Below are 19,503 nucleotides of genomic sequence, written 5' to 3'. Positions count from 1 at the left end.
TTCGTTTTGTATGACGAAGTATCCTTGTGCCCCCCCCTGAACAAAATCCTGGATACGGCCTTGCTTGTGCCCCTCCCAGAAAGAAATCCTGGATCCGCCCCTGTATCTGGAATATACGGGGAAAATCGTCAAACCTGACACATTTTTTTCCTACACCCATAATGAATTTTTGAGGGGGCTCGGGCCCCCTCTAGCCCCATGGTGTCGGCGCCACTGGACCAATTCACTAAATAGATAATTAATAGAACCATAATACATTATTAAATTTTAGAATTATTTTTTTAAATTCCTATTTTATTTACTTTCATATAGTTTTTAAGAGCCAGAATAGAGTCAAAATCCATTTCGCTGTATGCATGCAGGGGGTTGGCCTCACCTGCCTTGCCTTCTTACCTCTCCTTCACTTCTCCCTCCCCCCCCCTTCAAACCCCCAGGGGCCTCTGATAACACTGTAATGGCGGCATTTTTCTCTTGCAGTGCTGTCTCAATTCTCCAACCACGTGGCGAACACCATGACCTCAAGCCCCCACTCCACAACCCTCAAGACCTATGGTATGCAGTGGCGCAGCGAGGGGGGTTTTGGGGGATAAACCCCCCCCTCTCGAGCTCAGAGAAACTTTAAGGTTCAATGCATTTTACTTCACTTGATTAATATACTTATAGAAAAGTGTAAGGATTAGTAAAATATCCCTCAGAAAGCCATAAAACTCACCATTTTAACCATTTATTTTTAAAAATAAAAACAATAACGTCACCATACATCAGTGGTCATGCAGCCGTCGGTGGATGCAGACCATCAGTCTCCTCCGGTGAAGAGAAAGAAACCTTCTGGAAATTCTATTCCTTCCATTGGACAATACTTCTTCAAACTGTGTATTATTTGAACAAAACAAAGACAAAGAGTGTGGGCATTGGTTACGATCCTGGTCGAGACTTTGAGGCAGTCGTGCAATTTAATCAAGTTGGAAAAAAGTAACAGTTTCACAAAGCAAGTGGGTAAACATCTTGAACTGTAAAGAGGACGTGGATTTGTTCTTTTACAAAGGAGAAAAGCATTTTTTAACTTCCTGTTTGGCGTATGCAAATTACTTTGGGAAGACACATTTGGTTATTAAAAAATCTTTTAACTTAAAGGAATATGAGTGGTTTGCATTGGTATAACTCTTCAAGCCGATTGATTTATTTCTCCAGCGACTTTCGGCTAGTCGTGACAAAGTGAGACATTTTCTCGCCACAAAATTGGCAAAGAATAACAAAGATTGTGATTTTGAAAGACTTGAATTAGAGATGGTGCTCATAGCCCTCATAGCGTATGGTTCGGCTGATAATTAAAAGTTGTCCTTTTAAGTGTGAGTGAAAGGCTTTCTAATCTCTAGCGTGAATGAAAGTTCTGTAAGTTAGAAAGTCTTGATGAAGTTCAAGTTCATGAAGTTGACAAAACGGCTAATTTTATGGTGCGCGGAGTCATTTATTGCACTTGTGTCTTAATTTTTGAATTCTTCTTACAACAAAAAATAAATCAGAATTGAAAATAAAATTTCCTTTAAAATGACGTATTATTCAATATTATGGCATGCACTGAAGTCAAGATATAATTTTGCAAAGTACAGCGGCATATCATTTTGACGCCGACAGTTGGGATAAGTACGTACTTTGTGTGGGAGACAGAGGTCTTTAAGTAGTTCCTGAGCTAATTACATTCAGATGCCAATGAGGTTTGTTTCTCCACCACTGCACTACTAAATATTTCCTTAAACCCACATGTACGGCTGCTTTGTCATTTGCCATATGGGTACAGTCTGGGAAATTTAAAATGAAAAGTTGGTAGGAATCTATGGTCTTCTTTTCCTCTAATGATAATGAGGGTGCAAATCCCAGGTTTTGAGAGTGTTGGGTTTAGTTATGGCATTTGGGAGCAAGAGGTAACTGTGGGAAGAATGATATTTTGCAGTAAAGGAAGTTGAAACACCAAGAATGATATGAACCAAATATGAAGACAAATCACGTTGTAATGAAATTATTTAGTAATAACCTTTCAATACATATATTAACAAAATAAAAAGGATATTTCTCACAAAAAGAGATGACACTGAAACCATGCATTAACAAACTTAAACCATATGGCACTGTCAAACTCATAATCATAACAATAATGTTAGCTTTTCTTTGTCCTCTTATCTTTATCTCTTATTTTTATCAATAATATTAGCTGCTTGTCTGTACAGAAATAACTAATTCAATCAAAATACATACTTCCAAACTATTTCAATAACTAGAATTTGCACTCCTGGCATCATTTCCTGTAATTTGAAATCACAATCGCACATTGATTGTAAAACATTGAAAACCTTACTGCAACACTCAAACACATGTCAGTATAAGGCATTGTACTGAGGAGTGGATTTGAGAGATGATAACACATGAGGATATTCCAAATTTATACCCTACTTCTTACGGAAACTGTGAGTCATAACAGAGAGTAAGTTCTTTACTTCTGCAGCAAGAATTCTTGTTAAACACTTTCCACAAAGATCCACAAATAATTTGGATGGACATTTTCCTCACCTAAAAAAATTTTTCCAACTTTGATAGAAGATACAGGTAACTACAAAAAGTCTAGAGTAATAAACTTATCACAGACAGAAAACTGCCTCAAATAAATGCATGATCTTAAGTAAATACCAGAGACAGCCATTAACTTGATAATGGTTTACATCTACATTCCTATTCGAACTTTTCTCAAAGGTTGAAACATTTACATAAACTTAATAATAAAATGAATAACCGTATTGCCATGTTATCCTTATCTAATCAAACAATTGAGGAGAAAAGCATTACATGTGTATTAACAACAAAATTCAAGTCATCAACCACTTAGTGAACACTTGAAAATGGCAGATTGTCCAAAAGCACCATGATATTTCCCTGTAAAAACAAGCACACAGCACTGATGACATGCTTGATGCATAGGTCCATATTTAAATAGCCTTTGTATGTATACTGCACTATCACTGCAGTCATTCTTGGTTACTGGAAGCAGTCAACGACTGAACAACTTCCCTTGATGTCAAATCAGGACCAGCAGAGAGAGACATGTGAGAATACCCACTATTCTTCTTAACCGCTATTTGTCGCAATACCTTTCGAATTCTCGCCTCTTTGGGACTGTATATATAGCCTGGGTAGCGAATCTTGTGTTCTTGATCAGCTCGTCGAGCAGCAGCAAAGTAAGACTCTTTAGCATCAGCGGGCAACTCCTTCCACATGGCACCCAACCTAACACTAATGTCCTTATTTGTTTCTCCGTGATGAAGGATGGCCAACTTACGACGCCACTCATTGGCAAAAACCATGAAAGCATTTGGAGGCCTGGGAATTTTGCACCGTCCTTGAGAAAACATTGTTTTGCGAGCAGTATTCCCTAATTTTAATGGTAGCACTGGGTCCACTTCCTCACAAATCTTTTGGAGAACTGTACTTGGGCCAACTGCTTTGGGTAATTCATGTCTGTTTGGAATTACTTCTGTAGCAGTAGCGAGGCTAACTTCACTACTAACTTCCACTGGATTTCCTTCCTTCACCTAGTAGATGAAAATAACATTAGAAGATGATACAATGTCACTATATATAAGGGTAGTTTTATCATGAAATATATTGTTCGTACGCAGGTTTCCACGGTGATTACTTGAGTTCAGCATTCTTTTGGGCTGCATCCGCGTCCGTTGTCGAAGAACCACAACAGTTTCGCCAGCTCTCCTGCCAGCGTCCTCAGATGAAGGATGAAGTGAAGCTTTTAGTCCTCTCTTATATAGTCAATTTTTGGTGCCAATTCGGTGGATTTCTTTCGACCAATCAGGGAACGTCCTCGTATTTGCGTCGAATATACCTTTTCCACGCGCTGTGCAAAGGATAGCTATCCTCCCTGTTAAAGTTCGCTGGTCTTTTGACTATCTCAATGGCCTCTCTTATTATTCTCGGGAAGTACTTGTCTTCTCTCGCAATTATTTTGGCGTCGTAAAATAAAATTGAATGTCCGGATTCATTCCAGGCGTGCTCCGCGATGGCAGAGGCTTTGAACTGTTTGTTTCTGGTCGCTCTTCGGTGTTCGCTCATACGGGTGTTCAGCGCTCTGCATGTTTCACCAATGTACCATTTACTGCAAGAGCATGGCACTTGGTACACGCCTTCGGAGAGTAGTGGTGAGATTCTGTCCTTGGGCCCGGGTAGGATGTCAGCTATGGTGAGATTCTGTCCTTGGGCCCGGGTAGGATGTCAGCTATAGCTATCTTAGTGACGCAGTTGAACCTGGTCACTACATCATGCTTCCTCAATACTCTCGCGATTTTCTCAGACGTCCCTGCGATGAAGGGGATGGTGACATAAGCCTTCGGATCCGGCCTGGCGGCATCTTCCGGGTCAGGCGTCGCGGGCACTTGTCCTCTGTTTTCTCCCTTCTCGGCCCTTTTCAGGACCATGTTGGCGCTGTATCCATTTCTTAGTAAGACTGATGTCAGGTGCTTCTTCTCGCTGGCAATTGAGTCCGAGTCGCAAATTTTATATGCTCGGTTAACAAGAGTAGCCACTAGTGAGCTCTTATGGCTGGGATGGTGATGTGATGCGTCATTTAGATAGCGGTCGGTGTGTGTAGGCTTTCTGTATACACTGTGTCCAAGCCTTCCATTCCCTTTTCTCTTCACCAGGACGTCCAAGAAGGGTAGCTGATGCTCTTTTTCCAACTCCATAGTAAATTGGATGGCGTGATGCTGTGAGTTCAGATGATTCAGGAACCTTTTTAGTTCTTCCTCGCCGTGTGGCCAAATCACAAATGTGTCGTCAACATATCTCAGCCACAGTGAAGGCCGCTTGTCGTACGACAAGCGGCTCTCCGAAGGCGTGTACCAAGTGCCATGCTCTTGCAGTAAATGGTACATTGGTGAAACATGCAGAGCGCTGAACACCCGTATGAGCGAACACCGAAGAGCGACCAGAAACAAACAGTTCAAAGCCTCTGCCATCGCGGAGCACGCCTGGAATGAATCCGGACATTCAATTTTATTTTACGACGCCAAAATAATTGCGAGAGAAGACAAGTACTTCCCGAGAATAATAAGAGAGGCCATTGAGATAGTCAAAAGACCAGCGAACTTTAACAGGGAGGATGGCTATCCTTTGCACAGCGCGTGGTAAAGGTATATTCGACGCAAATACGAGGACGTTCCCTGATTGGTCGAAAGAAATCCACCGAATTGGCGCCAAAAATTGACTATATAAGAGAGGACTAAAAGCTTCACTTCATCCTTCACCTGAGGACGCTGGCAGGAGAGCTGGCGAAACTGTTGTGGTTCTTCGACAACGGACGCGGATGCAGCCCGAAAGAATGCTGAACTCATGAAATATATATACTAAACTTAAAATAATATTTAATACAGGTTTTCAAGATTGGAGCTAATTAGCTTATATGCAGACATACAGCCAAATAAGTTAATAATACAACTTTTAAAAATGAAATTGGCTGCCTTATGAAAAACGTCCATGCTTGTGAAGTCATTTCATAGTTTGATGCAGTCTTTAGATACCAAGTCTGTCTGGCCTGTCAAGCCTGTCCAAGCCAAATTGGATTGGTAATGAATGAATTAAGTTAAGTCACAATAAAGGTCTTTCAATACAAGTTCTTATGTGAGACTTCAAGATCCATGGTATTTTTGAAACAAGTTACAGTGAAAGCCCAGGATAGTGATGGTGGCATATAGTAAGAATCACTTTATTGTGAGTGATAGCCTTTGTACTGTGTAACAGCCTAAGTTTCACATGTAAAATAAATCGGATATAGCGAGGCCAAAAGTTCCTTCCACTGTATATGCTCGGTATTACAACTGATATCTCTATTGGCGATGCACTGCCAAGCAAAAATGAACCAATGTGTTTTGTATTATCTGTTTACTAAACTAAAAATATAGGTAAGATGTGCATCATATTTACAACACTTAAAGGTACCCATACAAAAAAATCTGTGCTGTGACTGCACTAAATCTGCACTGTAACTGGACTAAACTCTGTGTTTAGCACAGTCAAAGTACACTTTTCTGTACTAGACTGTACTATGGCAGCTGAAATTTGAGAAAAACTGTAGTGTAATAGTGCTGAATCACTGTGCTGAAACTGTGCTAGAACTCCCACTGCACTGTGACTGGGCTGGGTAACATGACTGGAGCTGTACTATGGCTCAAACTGGACTGTGACTGGGCTGGGTAACATGACTGGAACTGTACTATGACTCAAACTCCACTGTGACAGGGCTGGACTTTCACTAGTAACTGACTGGAGAAAATAATTACTATGTATATTATTTCGTAAACAATCAATTATCATTTCCATGAGTAAATGAATGCGTAAATTATATAAAAAAATATGTTGACATTACTGCGGCAATGCATAGCTCCAGCTTGCTTATTATTTTGGTAAAGTATGGTCAAAAGAACAACTTCCGCCGATACTCCTCCATCTTTGTTGCACAGGACTGGTGTTGTATCATTACTTGTTTACGTGCTCTCATCCTCTGAATTCTACGCTGCATGATGGATATGTCGATGTAAGAACATGAAGAAGTGAACGTTGCATCAATTACATTGAAATTAGCTACTTAGCGAGGAATTTTTCTGTGGGTGAAGTGATATTGTCGATTTTGCTGAAATGCGTGTGGTTCACGATGAATCAACTGTCCTCGATTGATTCCGACGACTTGCAATCTACTCCTTGCGAGGCACGAGAGAGTTGAAAAAATGCATATCTTTATTTTTACTCTGTTAAGAGCACGGCAGCAACTAAAGATCTTCGGTATTCTATTAAAACTGACCTCAAATTGGGTGAATAGTATATGCTGAATATATGTTATCACGATGGTGTGCAGTTTGCATTGTGGCTGCTGGGGGTAAGTACTTAACTTCTCTGAAATTAAATTCAGACAAATTTAAACAGTCAAATTTTGACAGAACACTTTATTAGCTATAAGTTTATACATATGTAATGTGTGTTCCTTTTAATTTCAGGAAGGAAGCCAAAGAGGTGAATGAATTGAGCAGCCATGCCTTATCAAGACTTTCCAGTCATTGTTATGAATATAATCATGAGTATATTTGTGTTTAATAAATTTCTTTTCATATCTTATTGTCAATTATTGTGCTCCACGGCGTTAGAACTTAAACTTCATCAATAAAAACTATCAAGGTGGGCTTATGTGTGGCAACTGGACAAATAGCACTGAAGTAAATTTTGGTAGTTTTTATGTTAACACGTTGCGTACGGATGGCGAGAATTCTCGTCATTTTTTTCCCGAACGTTCCGGACGGATGACGAAGATTCTCGTCATTTAGGCGCGTCAACCAAAACAATTTTAAAGCGTGCAATCCGTATTCGTTAGAACGTTATCAGTTGTTGTTCGTTATTAATAATGAATTGATACATCATTAAGTTTGATTGGGTAAAGTTATATTCTAAACATTAGCTTTTTAACTATGTTTAAACCAAAGGCATTACGCCCGAATAGGCACATATTTCCATTCTCAACACCTCCACCCAGAATCGGCGTTCCTCTTCTTACCAGCGTTGGCTTCTTATTTATCGTTTTCCTTGAGTTACCCCACACACTTGGCTTATTATTTCCAAAGAGTTTATCCACATGGCCTTGTTTTATCTAGCGAGTTTGACCCTTATCTTCATCGCCGCTTCTTCGAGATGCACTCTCAGCAAGTGGACTGCTCTGCTCCGTCAACATAAACATTCTCGACAAAAGGAACTGGGGGACTCACAATGAGGCCCCCAGTTCTTTTCGTCCATGCCATGGAGGGAGATGATGCTCTCTTACTTGTTTCCTGCCTCTGGGTTAGTTTCCTCTCCTAATGTGTCAAGAGCAGTTGGTGTTTCCCTGAGTCCAAGTGAATAGAACATTTGGTGTCAAGTTTTTCTCGCTTGAAGGTTTGCACGCATTTGTGCTCTAAAAACCACTCATAAGAATATTCCATATTATGGCATCACATCGGAAGGACAACACTTTGGATGAAGAAGAAATTTTGTTAGACTTGTGTGCTGATGATTTGTCAGATGTACCATTAGGGTATGACGAAGATAACGACGAAAGTGAAAGCGATTCTGATGTTGTGGTGAATATGAAAACTAGAAAACGTATTCCTCTAGTTATCAGTGAAAGTGACTCCGATGCGAGTGAAAATGAAGACAATACTTTGGCAGGAAGTTCTACTTCATGGGAAAAAATAAATTTTGAGAGACATTTAGAGCAATTTTTGGGCCAACCTGGAGTGAAGCGATTACCAGAAAATTCCAATTACATCCTTGACGTAGTCTCACTATTTCTTGGTAATGATTATTTTGAAATGATGTGCCATCAATCCAATTTGTATTACTGTCAAAATAAGCATAAATACAAAGAATCGCCAAAAACAGGGAAGTGGTCAAACATAACCATGGCTGAAATGAAAAAATTCTTTTCTATTTTGATTCTGATGGGTCAAGTGAGGAAAGATACACTGAAGGAGTATTGGAGTACAGATCCTTTCATCGAAACAAAAATATTTAGAGAGCTACTGACGAGAAACAGATTTGAGCAGATATGGAAAGCGTGGCATTTTAGTGATAACGAAGCATTCTCAGATACTTCGGATAGACTATATAAAATAAGACCCACCCTGGAATACTTAGTTGAAAAATTTCAAAATGTGTATAAACCAAAGCAGGAATTGTCACTTGATGAAGCCATGATTCCATGGAGAGGAAGATTGAAAATCAAGACCTATAATCCTGCAAAAATTGTAAAATATGGTTTACTAGTTCGAATGGTTTGTGAAAGTGATTCTGGCTACATTAGTAATTTAGAAATTTATTCAGCCGAGGGGAAAAAATTAGAACAAACCATCTTGTCTCTTTTGAAGCCACATCTCAATCTTTGGCATCATGTCTATCAAGACAACTATTATAATAGTGTGAAAATCGCAGAACTGCTCTTAGATAACAAAGTAAGAGTGTGTGGAACCATAAGACCAAATCGGGGACTCCCTCCCACGTTGAAGAGCGAGGCAAAAACTTTGAAAAAGGGACAGAGCACGTTCTCTCGTAAAGGTGAGGTGTTACTAGTGGTTTGGAAAGACAAGAGGGAAGTAAGAATGATTAGCACTGTTCATAACGCCAGCATGGGTAACTCAAAGGTAAAAGATAGGGTTACAGGACAGTCAATCAGAAAACCCACTTGTATTCTAAAATACAATGAGTGCATGAAAGGTGTTGACAGGGCGGATATGTACTTATCCTATTACTCCATCATGAGAAAAACAATGAAATGGTCGAAGAAAGTCGTGCTTTGGCTAATAAATTGCGCTCTTTTTAATGCTTTCAGATTTTATAAAACTCTAAACAAAAATAATGGCATTTGATTCAAAAGCTTTTTGCTCCAGACCGCCAAAGAGTGGGCAGCGAGTAGGCAGGAGTCGAGTGAATCATTCTCGGACGATGACTGCGATGATAAGCCAACAGGACGGGCCCCTTCAAGAGATCACCCACAGCGCTTATCGAGAGACCTTAGCAAACACCATCTCGTTCCTATTGTGGGGAAGGGGACGAAAAAATATCACACAAGAAGATGCAAAATGTGCGCTACGAGAAAAATTAGAAAAGAGACAAGATATGTGTGCTCAACTTGCGGCATTCCACTCCACAAGGGAAAGTGTTTCATGGAGTATCACACGAGAAAAAGATTCTGAAATTATTTGTGAGTATTGCATTCAAAATTGCATGAAAAAATTTTAATTTTTAAATAAGTTATGGCATTTTTTCGAATGGAAGGTTTTCTAAGTGAGTGATGTTTAAAAAACCGCCGGAACAGAGGGTTAAAAGGAATTTAAATACCCCGGTACGCAACGTGTTAAGTGCCTGTTGATGTGCAGAATAGGATTTGTCAATTTTTCTCATAGAACCTTAGTGCTTCCATATCAATGTTGTTAGTACCATCAACTTTGTTTATATTAAGAAATGGAACGTAACAAATTCAGTAAGTGTTTGTTAGAAATATGGACTATCTTTCCTTAGACTAGCAAACATTTGAATGAGTGTAGTCGTTTTGGCCACTGTTATATCTCTGCCATTTTCAGGTTGGATCAGTCAACCAATCTTCACAAACACCTAAAAAGGGAACTACATATATATCTTTGCTAAATGGCCTATCTTGATTTTATTCTGCTTCTTGTTTTCAATTAGATATGCAGGGAATGCAATAGCCACTTCTAGACTGTGAATTATTGATTCAAGGAAAGAGTAGTTTTTAGTAGTATTTTCAAAAACTCAACAAAGCTGACATTATTGTCATGAAATAATGGCAAAATTATCTAAAAACTTCTCAGCATACCTAATATATTAACTTAACCCTTTCGCTGCTGTGAATGTACCTGGTACATTCACTCGGCAGGCTGCTATGAACGCATTTTTAAATCCTGCCTGTCATGCGGTCAACACTTTCACTGCATGTGACAGGTAGGTTTCCAGAGGGTGGGCCACAGTGAAAGGGTTAAACTAGTTATGTACACTGTTTTTACAGCTTTCTTCCGCAATCTCAAAATATAAGAACAGGAAGAAAATCATCAAGCCTGTGGAATCAATGTTTCATATATATAAAGGAAAATATCCTGTTTCTTTCTTTTCATACTGATACTCCACCAGATTATGCCTCAAATGACTTATTTGCTGTTTACATTTGTCCAAATTTGAACAAAAGAAAAACAGTAAACACGGACGGCTATGAGAATTACATGGGTTTATTCAATACCTTTGGATATAATGAGCACTCGATTTAGTGAGTAATTTCCAAGGGATTATGATCACTTTTAATTCCAGGCTTCACTTTTTCACTTTACTACATACGTATACATTAATCAGGAATTCCTCTCCCAGGATTTGAACTAGGGACCCTTTAGTCAGAAACCAAGTATATAGTTAAACCCTTTAGGCTGCTGTGCTCTCCTCCTTTTAAGTTTACACAAGACAAAACGGAACATCCCAATGTAAATTTGGGATAAATAGAGGGAGGTTGAACTCAAAAACTGCTATAAAACTATAGATTAAAATGCAACGACATGTACTCACACTTAGAGTTTTTGGCAACGGAGACAATCCATTTCCTGAACTCGAATTTGAATCAGCACATTCACCACTGCCTATTGTGACCTCACCATCTGAATCACGGATTTCTTCCTTCACCTGAATTGATAAAATTTGTTTCACAGTAACCAATTATGTACTCTCAAAACAAGTCTCCATGCATCAAACATCAATGACTATAGCTTTTTATTATGAAAAAAATTTGACAACACCAGACCCTTGATGGCACTGGAAATCCAGGCACTATATCTTCAACAATTTTCCTGTGACTGCTGTGTATACTTCTTTCTTCTCTTCCTTCTATAGCTAGCCATTCAAATACTCCGATAGATATCAAAATTATTGAATGGCTAGCTATATTTATAAAGGTATACACCTATTTCAATTCCAGATACTTAAAAGAAACTATGTAATGAACTTAGTAAGGTGCACCACATATGTTTAATGCACATGATCTGGGTATCATAATATAGTAACATCTTCAGGTCTGAAGGTGGTAAAAATAGTTTCACAGTGGCAACCAATTAATCACAGATTCAGAAGGATTACAGCTTTTTATGTCCGTAGCCCTACTGCATATCCTTGCTATATAATTTTTTTACAAAATGTTGAGAATGGAATGTTAAAAATTTTTCAATGAAGGTCAGATTAAATACTTTTTGCACAAACAACAACAATATTTTGGTTCCCTTTGATTGCTACTCGTCTATGACCAAAAGACTTATTATTGGATTTATATAAAAAAGGAGACAGCAACCCATTAAAGGATGAACACACTGTGGGTGGCACTACAAACCATGGAGCCCTGTTGTGGTTCTAGAGATGAGGGAGAGATAAGAGATGGGGAAGACATTTTCAAAGCCCCAAAAACCTCGGGCAAATAACCAATTGCCGACTCGACCTTGTTTGTATGTTCCTAAACTTCTAAAGTGAATTGAATTGGATCATGTGGAATTGGATCTGAAGTGGATTGAATACTCACATGGATATCTTGGGGATGATTTGAACAGCTTTCTTCATCTGGTACAACAAGCAGATTGGCACTATTAGAAACACAATTGTCTCCAACTTGGGTGGCTTTTCCAACAACAGGATTTGTATTCTGTCCAGCCTAATGAGAAAATTATATTCCTCTAAAGTATTTCTATAATTGGGCATGGGTTGAAAATGAATGCAATTCAACTAAAAATATGCTTAAAAGCAAGCTGATATGCATAGTATCATAAACACAGATATAAATATGCTATCTTCGCACTACCTCACTGAATTTTCTTTTTTTGCCAGTGTGTCCTCTGCTGTATCTTCCGCTGCTACCAGCTCCACTACCCGCAACTTCGTTTGTAAGACTTTCACTTTCCGAATGTTCTTTATCACTGGCAGAGGACTTCTTGTGCCTATTTTCATAGCTTCCCCGTACATCTGACAGCCCTTTCACTTCTAATGCCTCTGCAACAGCAAGAACTCCTTCCATTTCCTGCTCTGCAACCTAAAATGGGAGAGACCTATACATCTTGAAAATTCCCAGGCCAAGTGGAAAAATTCTCCATTGGAAAAATATCCCTCATAAAGTACAACAAAATAGCACTCAATGGCCTTAATTGCAATAAAAAGTGTACTGTTCGCAGAGTCAATAATGAAAGTTAAATTAAAAAACTAAATGAATTTCGCACATGCAATTTTTTATACAACCAGTTTGGTTGCGGAGAGACATCCTCTAGTCTAACCAGCAACACAATGAAACTGCTAGCATAAAGTTATGTATGTGAAATTTATTAAGTTTTTTATTGTTAACACCTTGAGTGCGGCATGACGTGACATCACGTCATGGTGCGCTATCCCCTGGTGCTGATGACGTGATATCACGTCATGCGTACCCCGAGGGCTCCGGCCCTCTGTAAGAGCTCGGTTCAGTTCTATTATGACATTTTTCGCCTCTAAGTTGCTCAGCAGGGATCTAGCAGCGCATTTGTGAACGCCGTTTCAAGCAACCTTTCCTGGGAGGATCGGGAGAATTTTTTTCTTTTATCTTAAGGTAAGCCAATTTCCATTCATATTCCCCTTGTATTTTATGCTATTATTTTTATTTCTTTCTATTAGAGCGTGAGTATTGTAACGTTACGTCGTAAAATCTGGTTGATTTATCACGTAGGCCCAGACAAGGGAAATACTCCAACCGTCGGTCTCAAGCTGGATCAGGGAAAGACTCCACAAACAAGAAAAACAGCTCACAAGAAAAAGGTAGCCAAAAACAATTTACGAGTTATTACCGTACGATATCTATTCAAAGTAGAGTATTCAAAAAATCAGAAGTATTACAGAAAACAATGATAGTAATTCATGATGCCAAAGGAAACATTACCAGCTAAAAACCAGCAGAATAATTGCACTAAATTTGCCATGTCTCACTAGACATGCGTCAACGACGACTCCCCGAGCACAAGAGAGCTTGGCTATGCAGGACAAGACAGGATGTGAGGGGAGGGATTCTTCCAGGGAGTGGAGGGGTAGCCAGGCGAATTCAACTACTGCCCCACTGATGCGTCACTGCCCCTGCAGAAACGGCCGCTCCGCAAAACACCATTCCCTGGTTTTGAGACAACAGCATACCAGCCAGAATTTTCCCCTCAACTTCTGGGTTGGAGACATCAGTTGAATCAGAGGGATATTCATTGGAACACATGGAGGGGAAGGAGATACTGGGGTGAGGTGTTGGAGGGAGAGAGAGTTGTGATAGGACAATGGTAAAACTTCTCACTCCAAGTGCAATACTAAAGCCTTAGCACCGATTTCCCCTTGCTTGCCAAGTAGTAAGTATTTCTCCGCAGTAGTCCTATATAAGTCTTGCATTGCAGGTAGGTTGGTTCGGGGTTGTTTCGGGGCTGTTTCAGAGGCTGATTCCAGAGGCAGGGTTTTCAGAGACAGGATTTTCCAGAGACAGGATTTTCCAGAGACAGGATTTTGCAGAGACAGGATTTTGCTACAGGCCTTTTGCGCGAAAAATCCTTTGCGCGAAAAAACCTTAGCGCGAAAAGTTCTTGGCGGGAGAAGTTCTGCAGATAAGTTCGGAGGAAGTTCGAGGAATTTCTGGGGGGGGAGGGGTACCAGAAATTTTTGGGGGGGGGGAACACTAAAAAATGCCACAGTATGACACATTTTATTTGAGTTATATTTTACAAATAATATGTATTAACCATCTGGAACTTAATTATGAGTGATTATTAATTGTTTATTACGTTTTTATAATATTTAGCGAGAATTTAGATATTTTTTCCATCCTTCCTTTTTTAGCTCTCTGCCTTCTCTAGGCGAATGTACACGAAGAAGGAATAGCGGGAGCTCCTGGAAGAGATGGGCATCAGGCATTCTCTGAAAACTCCAAGCTAGAAATTTAGAGAGGAGGAGGGTGGGGAGGAGGTTGAACCCTCACAGTCAGGTACTCCGTTGCCTCCTTCTACGCCCGATCCCTTTATGTCAATCCCTGGCCCATCCCCTTTGTCTATTCTTTCCCTGAACCCTCTAACAATACCGTCAGTCTTTCTCCATCCCAACGTCCTTTGCGGTGGACCCGTAGTTCAGTGACCCCTCAAAATATCACTTTCATAGAAAACTCAGCTCTCACCATTCCACCCCCTTCCAACGACCCAAGTGTTTTTGCGTCTCCTTTTTCCAGACACCCTCTTTCGTATACAGACATACTTTCTTGTAATCTCCGAAAAAATAGGTTAGCGTTTGGAAACAATGACCTATGACGAGTTTTACCTTCATAGGCCTAATATTTCAGAAAGTAGGTATTCCTATAACCAATATATCCGACTAATGGAGCATTGCTATCTTGTTTGACCTTGTTTGCTTTCATGAGTCGTGATTGATTCTTTAGCATTCTTCAAGCACTTCATTTTTCACCGAACACCGGCCAAAACGATTCAGAGCCTGAGTGTTTCCTTTAAAAAAATCCGTCCATTTATATTCATTTCACTCCTCCATCGATTCCCTAATAATTCCTTCCCGAAACTATGCACACTTTTTCATGTATCGTGAACCCACCGGAAAGATTTCCCTTTATAAATTCCGTCTTTCTGTCATTACATCCTTTATTATTCCATCCTACATTCCTTATCCCAAGCCACTTTTACCATCATTATCTCAATCCCACTTTCCTGAACTCATCCAAGAGGAAGGTGGCAGAAAGAAGTATCGATGGTGCAAGTATTGCACTATTGCGGTGCAAGCACTCTCGGGCTTAGGAAAGAGACCGCAGATATCTACACTGGCTGCAAGGATTCTCCTCTACTCTGTCCCGAGTTTTTTTCTTTCTTTCATAAGAAGGCATAAATAGTATTATATATTTTTGTATCATATATTGCAAATAGCATTACAGGTTAAATATATTGTTATAAAATTTGTGAGAGAGGTATTTCCTACATTGGTAAAACATACATGACTGTACTTGTATATAATATATAATTTGAAAATGGTCATCATTTCGATTGTATTGAATTTGTTTTGGGTAAATACAATAGTTTTTTCATGTCATGTGATTCCTTTTTTCAATAGACTAGGGCTGCTACATAAATAAGAAGTAACTAGAGATTTCTAAGCACGATGGAATTAGTTTTTCCCTCGTGTAATAAGAAAGAAAACATTGCTTTCGGTAATCGGGTATGTAATAATGGGCATAGATGCTGAAAATCTATTCCTAGCAATACGTATTATTGAATGGTTTACTCGAATTGATATTATTATGCACTAAATGAAAAAATATTATAGCTGTAAAAATTTACATCATTTTCAGATTTTCGCAGAATATTCGTAGTTAGAACCGCGATACGTGGCCTAAATGAAGATTACTTGTGAGATATTAGTTTCAGTTTTTATGTATTAACTTTTAACTCGGTCACATCATATTGCATAAATATGTTATTTGCTTGAGTTCAGAAGATAGTAATGAGGAAGTTATGGGTTGATTATTTCTGTTTCCACATCCATTATTATTTCGGCCCCGGAATCTCCACCCCAACGACCCAAAAAGGACATGTGTCAGCAAAATCATTCCTCATACCTTCCTCATCTTTTTCATGTGCCGATGGCACTCCCAAAAAAGCTATTCCTAGTTCTTACAAGCGGACCGACTAAATTTTACTATCATCCCTCGCTTCATCTCCGTACCCCCTCCAACCTTACAACAGTTGGCAGGAGTGGTGCACGTCAAGAGACACCCTAATACACCGTCGGAAAATAATCTCGAAAGCAGAGTGCCAACCATCTCAAGCACCTGCAGTGAAGGGACTACATAATGGTATGTGAAAACCATTTTTGTTAAATGTGAAGAAAGCTGATGTTAATGTCGTATGTGAAGAAAGGAATTGGAGCTGAAAACAAGAAACGAGTAAAGGAATTTGTGACGAGAATAGTGGCTTCAGAAGAAAATGTAAAAATTATTCAATATTATAGAACCCTACCCCGATACTTAGGATTACTAGTACAAGGAATACGCCGAAATATCTTGCCCAGAATTACCATCACAATCAAACAGCTGTTCACGGCGACTCCTTGTACTTATAACTTGCATCACATTCATCTAAGCCAAAAATTTCCCTGTGGCAATGGCAAAATACCAATGGCGATACCAGTAGAACATTACAAATCCATTTTCCTAGTATTTTTTTGGATACATAGCGCAGAAAATAAATTGAAAGAAAACGGAGGCGCGGGGAAAAAGCCGACAGTATGCAACCCGCATCACGTTTTTATCCCGCTGTGCGGGTGACGTGATATCACGTCATAAATAAAAAAATTCATAGCTAACAAATTAGGGCCAAGAAAATTTTTTCATTATTTTTCCCAGCTCTTTTGGCACCCATGCATGCGTTTTGCATTAAAAAACGACATCCGCACCGGGGGTCGATTTTCAGTTTTACATGGTCAGCATTGAAAGTGTTAAGTATGAATGTGAAATATGTATCTATTTTACACAGTTCGAAGAGGCAGGGCTCTTGACGAATAGGTTGTAATCATAAGTTACTCATCAACAAATGCTCTTCTCTTCCCAGCACAAGGGAAATATATAAAAAAAATTCTATCCCTTACCTTCGTAAAAGGAAAATTAATAATAAGATTTAGGCTTAGAAACCATAGAGTACCATGTGAAACTACGAAAGATCATTCAAAACGTACAAAGGCTAATTTCCAGTTCTTTAAAGGAAAAATCTTCTATATACGAATATAATTCTATAATTAATAGTGCCTCTGGAGCAGGCAATGTGAGGATGCTAAAGGATTTTCCTGAAATGATATCTAATCCATGCTGTAATTTCTCACACAAAGATTATTATTGCATGGAAGGTACTTAAGAACTTACCTCAATTTCTCCACAGTACATGAAGCTGACCACAGACTTTAAATGGCTGAATTTCATCCCATTTACAATTATGACTGGATTCTGCTCTTTGTGGTATGAGAATAGGTCCTGGAAAATTAAAAAGATAGCATTTTTAAAATTAAAATTATGGGGTAAGTATCTGTGAAAGGGATAGGTGGAAATAATTGACCTCTTACAGCTAATAAATATGGAAAGTCTCACCCACAGCCAGAAATAATAAAACTTTTCATCCTGAGTGAGAATTGAGCAAAGTCAAATTTATTAACTCCCTCTCAATTAAAACACCAGAAGAAACATAAACCTGTCCAATCTACTCAACTCACGTCGGCTCTTACAACAATTTGGCACCCTCCCTTCGGCATGCTGAAGAGTTTTACTCTATTACCATAATATCCATCGCTTACCTTTTCATTATTTCCCTAAATGAGCTGTTAAGTCAAAAAACCTAAGGATGATATTGCCCAGGAGGTACCTGATAGAACTGGACCCAAGAAGTCAACTCTCATGACTGGAGATTAAAAACACTTGGCAATAGAATTACTGGAAAGTGTGTATGCATGTTTTTTGATTGTGGTAGTATAATCTCTGGCCTGCTCATATGATTACAAACTGTTTTTATTCCTACATTGAGGGAACAATTCCAAGAAAGATAACCTCTAGCTGATTGTATACAGTATATATAACTATATTATAACTATAGTTATATATAACTATAGTTAATGGATTTAGTTTACATGTGTCTCTAATGGTTTCAACAATCACCTGACCCATGGGTTTACTCCAGCTTAAGTTAAAATGCGTTACAGTTAACATCATTGAGGGGTATTTGGGGCTAGTAAAAAATCTTTAACAATAAATAAACATATACCATGACACAAACAAAAGGACAGACCAGTATAAAACAAAAAACTACCAGCAGCAACTGCATACTAACCTGAAAATATGGGCTACAGGCGGAAAGAACCATCCGATGAACTTTTAAAAACTTTCCCTCACAGGACAAGGTAACATCAACCAATGCCTCACTTGCAAGCTGATCAAGGAATACCTAAGGAGTGGGAGAGCAATATTACTTTCCTTAGAAGGTAATGTAACAAAATATACTTGAAATAATACATTTGAAATACCTGCAGCATATTGTTTGAATGATTATTCCAGCGCAAGTTGAAAATTTGACGAGTGGTCATGACATTGTCAGTTGCCATTGTATTTTTTTTTGTTTTGGCTGGGCACCACTGAAAAATAATAGAATAAAATAGGATATAAGAGAGATTGCAAACAACGTCAAAATTTAAATATCGGTCGACATCCGCAAATGAAGAAATTGAGTCGCTTCGTCAACAATGGACAACAATAAGGCAGGTAAGAATTTTCCTCGCTTGCAGCGGAAAGGAAAGATCACTTATTGAATATATTCGTATTTTCAGGAATGAACAGATGTAATTAAGATCGGATGAAATTAGGCGCTTGAAATACTTTTAATATGCTTGAATTGCTTGAGTACAAAAAAGATGAAACAACAATGGCGATGAAGACCCCTCACGCACAACAGAGGCGCGGAGATGGTCAACCATATCTTGCCGTAGTCGCGGCATAAGCGCACGTTTAAAAGTAAATTAATTTCAATACATATTAAATGATCAAACGGAATCAAATGGTCCATCAATACCGAATATTTCATTAAGAGAGTTGACTAAATAACACAAGTCTGCTGACGTACAATCAGTTCTCAAAACATAGCGATACTATAAGTAAGTAAGAAAACACTATCAAAAAGTTGGTCCTTGAACGTGCCATAGTTAATCCTGGACCATAAATTTCGAAAATAATGGTTTAAATATTTAAAACTACCATGCACTCACGATCAAAATGAAATTCCCACACAGACAGACAGGTAACAATTGAGAGTTGGAGTCCGCTACTGTGGCTACTGGCGCCACTTGTTTATGAATTGCACGTAATTTGTT

At 38.9% G+C, this 19,503-nt stretch overlaps 1 protein-coding gene across 3 annotated transcripts; it reads right to left on the bottom strand.

Annotated features, from left to right (window-relative positions):
- Positions 1-2,001: 2,001 nt before the first annotated feature.
- Positions 2,002-19,463, bottom strand: LOC124161976 (broad-complex core protein isoforms 1/2/3/4/5-like). Of its 3 annotated transcripts, none has more exons than XM_046538262.1 (8): positions 19,399-19,463; positions 18,664-18,771; positions 18,471-18,584; positions 17,516-17,623; positions 12,416-12,643; positions 12,140-12,268; positions 11,143-11,256; positions 2,002-3,581 (listed from the first exon to the last, which is right to left on the bottom strand). In XM_046538262.1, exons 2-8 carry the CDS (start codon positions 18,739-18,741, stop codon positions 3,018-3,020), a joined length of 1,335 nt encoding a protein of 444 aa, XP_046394218.1. In that variant the 5' UTR covers positions 18,742-18,771; positions 19,399-19,463; the 3' UTR covers positions 2,002-3,017. The 3 variants fall into 3 exon arrangements, with proteins under 3 accessions (XP_046394218.1, XP_046394217.1, XP_046394219.1); XM_046538261.1 differs by lacking the exon at positions 19,399-19,463 and adding an exon at positions 19,206-19,283; XM_046538263.1 differs by lacking the exon at positions 19,399-19,463 and adding an exon at positions 19,013-19,119.
- Between the last annotated feature and the right edge of the window lie 40 nt (positions 19,464-19,503).

Source organism: Ischnura elegans, chromosome 7, assembly GCF_921293095.1.
Source record: "Ischnura elegans chromosome 7, ioIscEleg1.1, whole genome shotgun sequence".
In the NCBI taxonomy this organism is placed as follows: domain Eukaryota; kingdom Metazoa; phylum Arthropoda; class Insecta; order Odonata; family Coenagrionidae; genus Ischnura; species Ischnura elegans.
Note: the sequence above shows the minus strand (reverse complement) of the source record. Positions and strands in the feature narration are given on the sequence as shown.

What these genes read in the sequence shown, in the direction of transcription:
- LOC124161976 (XM_046538261.1), bottom strand. An exon ending in TGTACTGTGGAGAAATTGAG is followed by an intron (nt 12,644 to 17,515) that starts GTAAGTTCTTAA and finishes CTCCCATTTTAG; the next exon opens with GTTGCAGAGCAGGAAATGGA. An exon ending in AAAAAAGAAAATTCAGTGAG is followed by an intron (nt 12,269 to 12,415) that starts GTAGTGCGAAGA and finishes TTTTCTCATTAG; the next exon opens with GCTGGACAGAATACAAATCC.